The sequence below is a fragment of the Delphinus delphis genome, chromosome 20 (assembly GCF_949987515.2).
Source record: "Delphinus delphis chromosome 20, mDelDel1.2, whole genome shotgun sequence".
In the NCBI taxonomy this organism is placed as follows: Eukaryota; Metazoa; Chordata; class Mammalia; order Artiodactyla; family Delphinidae; genus Delphinus; species Delphinus delphis.
Genome location: NC_082702.1, coordinates 30,432,963 through 30,443,306, shown reverse-complemented (window position 1 = coordinate 30,443,306; position 10,344 = coordinate 30,432,963). Strand labels below are relative to the sequence as shown.

The 10,344-nt window shown below is 54.4% G+C and overlaps 1 protein-coding gene across 2 annotated transcripts in view; it reads right to left on the bottom strand.

Annotated features, from left to right (window-relative positions):
• Positions 1–9,923, bottom strand: part of SLC6A2 (solute carrier family 6 member 2) — a 37,905-nt gene extending 27,982 nt beyond the window's left edge. The window contains exons 1-2 of one of the 2 annotated variants that reach the window (XR_009517734.1): positions 9,879–9,907; positions 9,039–9,366 (exon numbers count right to left, since the gene is read on the bottom strand). Coding sequence is in view for 1 of the 2 variants with exons in the window: in XM_060000424.1 (XP_059856407.1) it covers positions 9,039–9,312 (274 nt within the window). In the remaining variant the exon portion in view is untranslated. Of the gene's footprint in view, positions 1–9,038; positions 9,367–9,878 lie in introns of both variants that reach the window. The other variant, XM_060000424.1, reaches the window with a different exon arrangement.
• Between the last annotated feature and the right edge of the window lie 421 nt (positions 9,924–10,344).

Genomic DNA, 10,344 nt, shown 5'->3' with positions numbered 1-10,344 from the left:
CCCATTTATCCTACCCAGAAACCATCTCAGGTGGCAACTGCTACACCCATTTTTCAGAGGAGGAAACTGAGGCTTGGTGACTTGTCTAAATTCACCCAACTGGTCAGTGATAGATCTGAGATTTGGGCCCAGGTCTGCCTGGCTCCAGAGCTCCAGAGCCATTCCCAAAATATTCTGTTGATTCCAGAATATCCCAGCCTCGATGGAGGACATGAGTCTGCATAGAGGCTTGGTGGAGGGTGATCTGAAACTGGGACTCTGGGGCCAGCTGAGCCAGCTGGTCTGCTGGTCATGGGCTGCTCCAAGCCTCCAGCCCCTGCTCCAGGCTGGACTTCTTTGAAACGGCCACATGCCAACCTCTCTCTTCCCCTCCTCATTTCTACTCTCAATCTCCACCCTTCTCTTTCCCCACACAGAGAGGGCTAGTCTGGCACTAGAACCCACGTCTGTTCACGCTGCTGATAGCAGTGCCGGTGATGCTGATGGAGGTCGGGGTGGTGGTGGTGACGGTGGAGCTGCTGAAAGTAACAAGTACCATTTATTGAGCTCCGTTATATGCCAAGCCACACACTAAGTTTTTGCATAATTATTCCTTTAAAACCATCCCTGAGAATTACCACCAATCCCATGTAAAAGATGAGGAAACGGAGGCTTAGAAAGGTCAAGATGCTTGTCCAAACTAGTAAATATGCTTGCTTGGCTCCACATCTGGATCTGCCTTGTGGCCACCTGTCACTGCCCTTGGGGGCCTGGAGCCAGAGAGTAAGGGAAATAGCTGTATTAGAGTATTTAACAGGCCTGAAGACTGAAGTCAGTGGTCTAAGGGACAACAGGGAAGGAAGAAGCCAGGAGTCATGGCTCAGATCTCAGCACCGTGGTTTGCCTCTGTCAACTAGATGTTCTTTTCTACAACCAGAGGAAAAAGCAATGTCAGCCAATTCACCAGGGATCTCACATTGGCCAGTTTTCCCAACTCTAACCCTCTGGGTGGCACTGCCAACAGGTAGGTAAATTGCCCAGTTGTAGGTAAATAACCCTCTTGTGCTGGCTGGGAGTTCCAGTGGAAGGAGAGGAGGAAAGATTGTGGGTCTGCACAAGCCCAAGACTCTTCCAAGTGCGTTTGATGCGGGGCAGCCAAAGCTTCAGGTGGTAACAGATGGGGAACGTTCAAGAATGTTGGAATGGCTGAGTATGAATGAAAACCAGAAAGCTGCCCAGTGGCCAGTGTCTTATTCTAAAAGAGGACATCGACCAGGGAGATGGCCTAAGCCCCCTTGCAGAAAGATCTGGAGGAAGCCAGGACAGAGCTGAAGAGTCAGAAAGAGGTTTCAGGGGTGCCTGAGGTCAGCTAAGGATGCTTCTCCTAGAAACAGCCCTGCAGCAGCTCCTGGGACACCAAGGCTGGTTGCAAACTTCCTAGAAGGTACTGCTCTGCGAGGCCCATAAGTGCCACATTCCCACGGCCCTGCCTCATCTCCATGCGTGGCAGTGTCAGCTTCATCCAGCCTCATGCAGGGCCAGAGAGCTGAGAACCTGAGGAGCTACAGACCCAGAATCCTGGCTCTGGAATGCTCTGGCTGGGCTGACAGGGGCAGACCTCCCGAGGGTCTCAGCTCCTAGGGGTCTCCAACATCCACACACGTACACAGATGCACACCTGTACATCTTCATGCAAAGGTACACACGGATTCTGCACGTCAACACACTCACACGAACACAGGAAGAAAAGACTGTCAACTGCGAAAGGGACTCCGACCCGTGGCCTTTGGATGAATTCAGTAAGAAAAGCATCTGTCTGGCACACACAGATGCCGCCCCGCCATTAGAGAGGAACCCTACTGGTCAGAGAGGGGCTCTGGACTCCTCTGTGCAAATGTCAAGTCCTCAGAAAAGGGAAGCCAGTGGTCACTCAGTTCAGATGGGAAGTGCTGGAGCAGACCCCTGGTGGGTGAGGAGGACCCCAGGGGAGGGGACGGGATGCCTGTGGGAGGTGGCTCAGCAAGAGGAGGTGCGGGCCAGGCCTGGTGTGGGGATGGAGAGACTGATCAGGGAGGGGCTGCAGGAGGGACAGGAGGGTCCCTTGAGACCTCACTGGCCCAGCTTCCCAGTTGGTGGAGGGTAGGATTCCTCAAACTGGCCACATCCCAATGTATTAAGAAGTGAAAACGCACAGGACCGTTCGCCTGGTGCCTGTAGCTCAGCTATGGGTGGTCACTGCCCGTGGCTTTCACCAGAATTCCAAGAAAAAGTTGGTCAATGCCTACGGTAGCCAGATTTGTCCCCGCTTCCCAGGTACCCCAAGGGTACAGACATCAGGGTGCAAAAGAAGGTGAGATTTCAGTAGAGACAGGGCTGCATGCAGCAGGCCCACCCGACTTGTAGAAATGGGGACAAGAGCACCGGTGGAGACTTACCCTGCGATATCCACATATTTAAAGGTGACAACTCAGGCCACAGCTGTTAAGCCAAACCTGCTCTATCATCCTACCTTGACAACTCAGCATGGTTCTATTATAAAGTTCAAAACTGGAATCCCCAGTTCTTGGAGCTTTGCGCTGGAGTGTGGAGGCCTGGGGGGAGCCCGCACCCTGCTTCATCCCCACCTCAGCTCCAACCAGCAGTGTGTGAGGCCTTTTGCATGTACGTGTGGACTCTTGTGCCCACATGTCTAAGCTCTGTCCACAGCCTCTGGCTTCCCCTTGGGCCTGGGGCTGTGCAGGCCTGTAACACAGTCCAGGCTGGGGAAGCAGGGTCCAGGTAAGAGGACCTTGTAGACTGGGGTGGGTGGATGTTGGAGTGTTTGGGCAGGGAATTCCGGAGTCCAGGTACCTGGAGTTTGATGGGGGTTAGAATCAGTGCTCTGGGTGGGCAGGCCCTCTCAGCCCTGGCGTGGGGGAGGCAGAGAGGAGGGCAGATCAGGGCACAGGGCCCAGGGCAGACCCCCTGTCTCTGCTCTGGACTCCTGACACAGAACTCCTAAAACCCTTGTAACTTCCTGCGTGATGGGGGTGACAGGAGCATCTTACGTAGAGCTCCTAAATCCCTGGGAATTTTCTGGGTGATGGGAGTGTCTTTTCTTCTAATGAAGCCACTCTTGGTGGGCTTCTAGATGGGGGCTGGTCCCCAGAAAGATCAAGCCATGATTAGAGGCTTAGGACTTTCAGCCCCACGCCCACCCTCCAGGGAAGGAAGAGGGGCTAGAGATTGAGTTAATATCGATCATGCCCTTGTGAGGAGGCTTCATAAATATCCCGAACGTAGGGGGTTTGGAAAGCTTCCGGACTGATGCACTGGCGAGCACGTGCACATACTGGGAGGGTGGTGCACCCCAACTCCACGGGCTCAGACGCTCCTGCACCCAGGACCCTTCCATACCTCACCCCCTGTGTACTTCTTCACCTGGCTGTTTACATGTACCCTTCATAATAGCCTTTATAACAAACTGGCAAATGTTTCTCTGAGTTCTGTGAGCTGTTATAGCAAATTATCAAACCTGCAGAGGGGATCATGGGAACCCCTGATTATAGCCGGTTGGTCAGAAGCACAGGTGACATCTTGACCCTTGTGACTGGCCTGTGAAGTGAGAGAATTCTTGTGAGACTGAGCCCTAACCTGTGGGGTCTGCACTAACTCCAGGTGGTGTCAGAATTGAACGGTAGGACACCCACCCCAAAGTTGGAGGATGGGTTGGTGTTAAGAAAAACCCCACATATTTGGTGTCAAAAGACGGCAGAATGTGTACAAAAACGGAGTTTTCCTGTTACCCCCTTGCCTCGATCTGAGGCAATCCTGGCCCCCAACCATGCTATTTATGGCTTTGTGACCTTGAGCCAATGTGACTTCTCTGAGCTTTGGTTCCCCCTTTGTAAGGGGGGATAATACCTGCATCACTGGTTTGCTGTGATCATTAGAGATAACGGAGGTGAGGTCCCTGGCACTGAGGTGCTCTGTAAATGGGAAGCATGTCCTGCCATCACACATCTCTAGTTCTGAGAGAAGGACAGTTCCAATGAGGAAACATGCTTGCTCCTCTGGTAGATTAAACCCCGCCCCTCTAAGGAGATCAGTGGGGGTGAAATTCAGGGAAATTGGAGTTGAGGCTACCCCTCCTGTGACAATTCTCCCTCCGTGTCAACTTTGCAGGATCTGACTTGATTCTTACTAATGAAGCTCCTCGAAGATTCTGGTTTCCCACCTCTTCCTTCCTGGTCTCTTTAAGAGGAACAAATTACAGGGTGTTTGGAATGGTCAGAACTATATTAGAGAAGGAAATATAACTCACAAAGAACAGAGTGGAACCTCACCTCCTGGATTTGGGATATAGTACCTCCAATAACAGAATTGAAAATGACGTTAACTTGTAGAATATCTGTAATAGACTACGAACTCCCTAAAGGCAGGGATTGCCTTTTGCTCACCTCTATATTCCTGGCATATGACAGGCATTTAGTAAGTGGGGTTTTTTGGTTAAATAAATGGATCCCGGCAGTGACTCACACAGAGGATTGCAGCTAATGAAAGCCCCGGGGCCTTTCTCCACTTGTGCTGTGGCCTAATCCTTACTTAGGCAGTTGGGTTTGGGATCACAGGGCAGGATGTAACATTTACCCCTATGAAATCCCACCTTGTTGAAAACAGTCCCTCTAGATCTTTTTGGCCAGCTCAGAGCAATGGGCCAAATCATGCCGGTAATGCCAGATCACAGTCTCAGCTCCAGCCCCTGATGAATGCCTCCTTCCTGCAAACTTGTTAGCCGAAGGGCCATACCAGCTGGCTGGCTCATGTACATCTGAGCTGAACAATCAGCCTCAGGCTTGGCAAGCTCAGGGTGTAGATGGCCCCCTGCAGCCAGGCCCAACGCGAGGGCGATGAGTTTGCAAACTCCTGCCTTTTGTACCCGTCACTGCCTCTTACTTGACCTCAAGAACCCCAGATATTTTGGCCAAGAGGATTCCCAAAGGTCTGTGGGTACCTGAGACCCTGAGCTCACTTGAGGAAGGAAGGGAACCCATTTGGGACCCAGAACTACATATCTCATGGGACCCCATATAGGAATGTTAATCCCCATTTTCCAGGTAGGGAAAAAACAGTGGGATAAGGTTAGGCTGTTAGAAACCCCAGGCCCAAGTGTGACCACTTTCCAGCCTTATATCCCTTCTAACTTCCTCTTAGAATCAAATCTGCTCCAAAATCAGGACCCTGCCCTACTCCTGTATCTAGCCCGGGTCTAGCAGTTAAAAATCATTGAACAATAAAAATAACAGCAACAACTTCATTTATTGAGCCCCTACTACGTGTCAGACACTGTTGTAAGTACTTTGCTTATATTCTATCTAATGTCATATCACCCTGTGGGGAGAGGCAGTCACCTTCCTTTTCTGCACATGGAAACTGAGGTCCAAAAAGGACGAGTGCCTTGTCCGAGGCCACACTTCTGGGAAGTGTCAGGCTCAGATTCAAACTCAGGTCTGTCTGAACTTAAAGGACATCTCTCTGACAGCTCAGAGCTGTCAGCCGGACACATCTCAAACAGAAGCGTTCATTTACAAAGGATAATTCAGAGTGGCCTCTTCCATGGCAAGGAGACAGACACGGGGACTCGATGGATCCGTCCACTCCTCCCTGGGGACCAACACAGGCCTGGCCCAAGACCACAGGAGCGGAGCACCTTGGAAAGAGCCCCACTGACACCGCCTCCCTGTTTGAGAAGGTTCTGAACAAAGCCTTGGAATTTCCAAGAGTGGCTTTCCTGGCTGGAAGGAAGCCACTTGCCCCCGTGCATCCCAGCAGCTGGCTTATGGGAAGATGTTCGGACAGGTTGATCTTTCTCAGTAACTCAAATATATTCAAAAAATATATTCAAAAAAAATAATATTCAAAAAATATTAGCCAAAAAAAAATATATTAGCCAGGGGCCTAAACTATTGGCACTTTTATCATTTCAAAACATCCTCCAGTCTGGGCCAGCATGAACAGCTGGACTTGGAGGTTACCGTGTTAACACTGGCACCAGAAGAGAACACAGCCTGTTAAATAACAGGGTGCGTGAGTCCTGGCTTGGGTGCAGTGCTGAGCCAGGCGTTGGAGAGGGACGGATCTTGGGGGTCATCCAAGCTCACCTCCAGCTGTAGCGGGGAACTTGAGCTCAGAGAGAGTGACAGAGATGGGATTTGAACTTGGGTCTTTGGGCTGCTTCTAGAATGACAGGATATCCACCTGCCAACCTGCTTGCCCATCTCTAGGCCTGACTTTATAATTGCTGGATGAGAACTGATCCACAAGGAGCAGCCAGGAGGTCTCAGCAGAGACAAAGCCCAGAAGAAGCCAGCCGAGCATCCCCTGGAGGGGTGCAGAGTAAGAACACCTCAGACTCTGAGATGTGGGACTGCACTGCTCCATTGTGCCAGCCGTAGACATCCTAGCCAGAAATGGAAATTCACTCGTATAACCTCCCCACCCCGTAGCCTGCCAGCCACGGTCTCCATAGCCTGGCCCCAACTTGCCTCTCCACCCTTATCTCTCCCGGCCTGCCCTTCAGCCAGTCTGCACTCCTAATCTCAGAGACGATCCCTCCTGCATTCTTGAACAACTAGTACACCTGCTCCCTTCCCCAGGCTTGTCCGCGCTCCATCCGTCCCAAGGAGCTGAGTTCCAACCACACAGCTCACTTCCTCTGAGTCTTTCCTAAGCAGCCTCTCCTCGGTCCTTTAGAGCACATGACACCTCTCCCGTCCATCTCACGCATCATCGCAAGGATGTGAAGAAGAGGTGGCAGCTATCTTTACTAAGGCCGTACTTCATGCCAGGCCCTCCACAGCATTATCACGTCGAGTCCTCACAACAACCCTCTGAGTTGAACACCATTGTTTCCATTTGACAGATGAGGAAACAGAGGCTTGGAGAGGTGCCCAATGTCACACAGCTAGAAGCTGGAACCCAGGATTCCACAGCCAGGGCTTCTGATCTCTAGGTGACAACCCCGCCTCCCACCAGCACAGGCTGCCTCACTTTGTTAGCTCCTGCCGGTGGAGTTGGGGGTTCTGCTGTTCCTGGGTAGGCATTAGGTCTCTGAGGGCTTGAACCATTTCGTTCATTTTTTTCATTCAACAGAAGTTTGTCGGGCACCTTCTACCACATTGCCAGGATCTAGCCCTTATCTTGGGCATTAGAAAGACAGGCATGAAAAAGCCACAGTCTCTGCTCTCAATGTACCCCCGTCTGTTTGGAAGACAGACTCACAAAGAGACAAATGACTCAACGACTCAGGATGGGTGATGTGCAGGGCTAGCAAGCCTAGGAGAGGGAGCTTCTGGCCAACTTCACCTAAAAATTGGAACGTGTGACAAATGTGCTGTGTTTGGTGCCCTGGGCGCCTGGTACAGACTACCTTGCATACAGCAGGCGCTCTCAGTTGGTGGCGGTGGCCAAGTGAGCGGACAGTGTCAGTGAAAGCCCCAGAATATCCATCTAGCTGATGTGTTCAATTGGCCATCTGGGGTGCTTTTAGTTTCAACAGATACTTATAACAATGGAAATGATGGGTAGTGCATGACAATGAAGCCCTTAGATGACTAGAGCTCCTGGCAGGCAGAAGTGGTGGTTAATACATCTAGGTGACCCCTGCAGAGCCTAGCACTGTAGCTCATGCCAAGAGGAACCCAATCAGTATTGCTGATTGATGACAGAAGCTTCTGCTGTCTAGGGACACGCAGCCTCGGACAGTCATGGAGGACATGCTAGACAGAGTGTCCTAGGTTTTCTTAGTCTGTCTTTCATTCCTCGTCTCCCTGTCTGCTAAAAATACAGAGAATCTGCATTTCCTCCCTCCTGAGTCCAAAGGGCCAGAATGCTTAAACCTGACCAGAAACTCTTGAGAAGATGCAGCAGTCAAACGAGGAAAAGTTTCACCTCTGGATCATCTGTTTTCCATTCCTCACCCAAAGCAAGTGTCCAGAGTACACACTGAAGCAATCAGCAGGGGCCCAGACCCTATGGAACAAGGTCATGAGCTTTCCCTCCAGCTCCAAACCCTCACCCTACCTCCCTCTGACCCCCTGGAGTCCTGAGCCAGAGCCCCTGCCAGGCAGATGGCCCAGTGGATAGAAAAGTGTTTCGGTTGCTGGTGGCCACCCCTTTGCTGACTTCTTTCTCTGGGTCATTTTCCCAGGCTCTCTACAGGGTACTCCTGAGCTCATCCCAGCAAAGGGGGCAGGTCTGGGGTGGTTTGGGCAGAAGCTCTCAGGAAGGAGTTAGGGCTTTAGGCCCCAGGATCCTGCCCCCTGGGCTGCTTCCCCCAGGACTCTGCCCCCTGAGTAGGCTATAGTTGATTTCAAGGCTCTCATCCCAGGGCAGACAGTAATCACCCAGCAGGGGGAGGGGGAGAGAGCCTGGTTGCTGGACTGGGGTCTCCTCCAGACCTTCCTCCCACTCCACCCTGCAACGTGGCCAGGACCCCAGCAGGTAGACGCTTCATCCCAATCACCCAGGCCTCCTGTCTCAAGGACCAGGCCAGTTCTTGGTACCCACTGATGCAATCCCGCCTAGGCTGTGTGCTCTGGTCCCTCCAGCCAAAGGACCACCAACCCGAGAGTGGAGTTCTCTCTGCCACTAGCTTCTCTTTATGCGTCTCTGTTCCAGGGTTTCTGTCCCCAAGGGAGCAGGGCCTCCCAAGTGCCTTCAGGGTACCCAAGTCCTTTATCAAACCTGGAGCGCTGGAGTTGGGGTCACCGTGGGCACTTTTGGCGCCCAGTCAAGAGCTCTCCACCTCCCTTCCTGCGGACCATCAAAAAGTCAGAGTTCCTCACCCAACCTGGTCCTTCCACGCATGCGCCTATCACCGTCCAAAGTCATGCCTCGATTTCCCTGTTCCACAGGGGACTCCTTTTTCCGTGAGCCCTATCCAGTCCCTTCCTGCGTCCCAGACTTGCCCTTCCGCCTCCTCTTCTCCTCCCGTGTGTATCCCAGCTCCTCTCCCGGCCACCGCTGTGGACTTCAGGTAGCCTCCCAAGTACAAACCCCCAGCCCGACAGGGGGCTCACCTCCGCCGTTCTTGTAGCAGAGATAGGGGAAGCGCCACACGTTGGCCAGGTCTACGGCGAAGCCCACCACCGACAGCAGAAAGTCGATTTTCTTGCCCCAGGTCTCCCGGGGCTGCTCGTCGCCGTCGCGGGATGCCAGGAGGCACTGGACGCCGTTGCGCTCTTTCACCACCAAGAGTTCTGCAGCTTTGCGCTTCCGCTGGGGCTGCTCCGACCCCGGGCCCGCCCCGCTGTTCTCAGGCTGCACCTGTGGGTTCATCCGCGCCAGAAGCATGGGTGCGGCTGGCGAGAGGGGAGTCGGCGATACTGGGAGCACGCCGAGACTCTGCTGGAATAAAAGGAAAAGATGCGGTCACTGGGCCCTTCCACCCTGCCTGCGCCTCCCGAGGCCTCCCGGGAGCGCCGGGATACTGTGGTCGGCGCGCGCTGAGCGGACGCAAGGTTCCTAGAAAAGGGCGCGCGTCTGTTGGAAAAATTTGGAAGCAGAGGTAGTGGGGCGCCCGACTGGGACGGCACTTCGAGGTGGAGACCACCCCTGCCGCCCTAGGGATCCTGCTAGGCACCCCGCAGCTCTTCCCTCATTCACCCGCTCTCTCTTGTCCCCAAACGGCGGAGTTTGGACACGTCCAGGCAGAGATTTCCCAGGGCGGTGACCCGGCCGGGTGCAGCTGGCTGCCCCCTACCCTCGGCTCGGGTCTGAGCCACGTCCGAGAGCCCCAGGAGTCTCCCCGGACACTTATTACCTCTGCACTTCAAACTCGCTGGCACCCTACCTCTGCGCATCCCAACCTGGGCCTCCCCGGCACACCTAGCTCGGTTCCGCGCGCAGGGCGCACTCACGCGTTCGGCGGCGACGGGATCCCGGCTGCCGTGCGCTCTGCCTTGCCTGCTCCGGACCCGCCTCGCTTCGCCTCGCCTCGCCTCGCCAGGCTGTGGGGCGCGGGCTGGGGCTGGGCTCCGCCGCGTGGCGCTCGGGCGCGGCCTGAGGAGCGCTGAAAGCGCGGGGCGGCCGGCGGGGCGCAGGCTGGCTGGTTCTGACCGCGCCGGGCGGGGGCCGGGCTGGTAATGTAGCCTGCGCCCCAGGTAACGCGCCGATTGCATTAACCCAGCGCCGGGCCCGCTCTGTCTGGAGCCTGTTAGCGCTAATGGAGACTGACAGCGCGGCCGGGGATGGGCAGGGGCGGGAGCGCGGCGCGGCTCGGGGGACGGCGGGAGTCCCGCTCCCGGCGACTCACGGGACCCGGGCGCCCATTCCCGTTGCAGCACGCACTGGGACACCAGACTCAGCTCCTGGGGGCACCAGGCT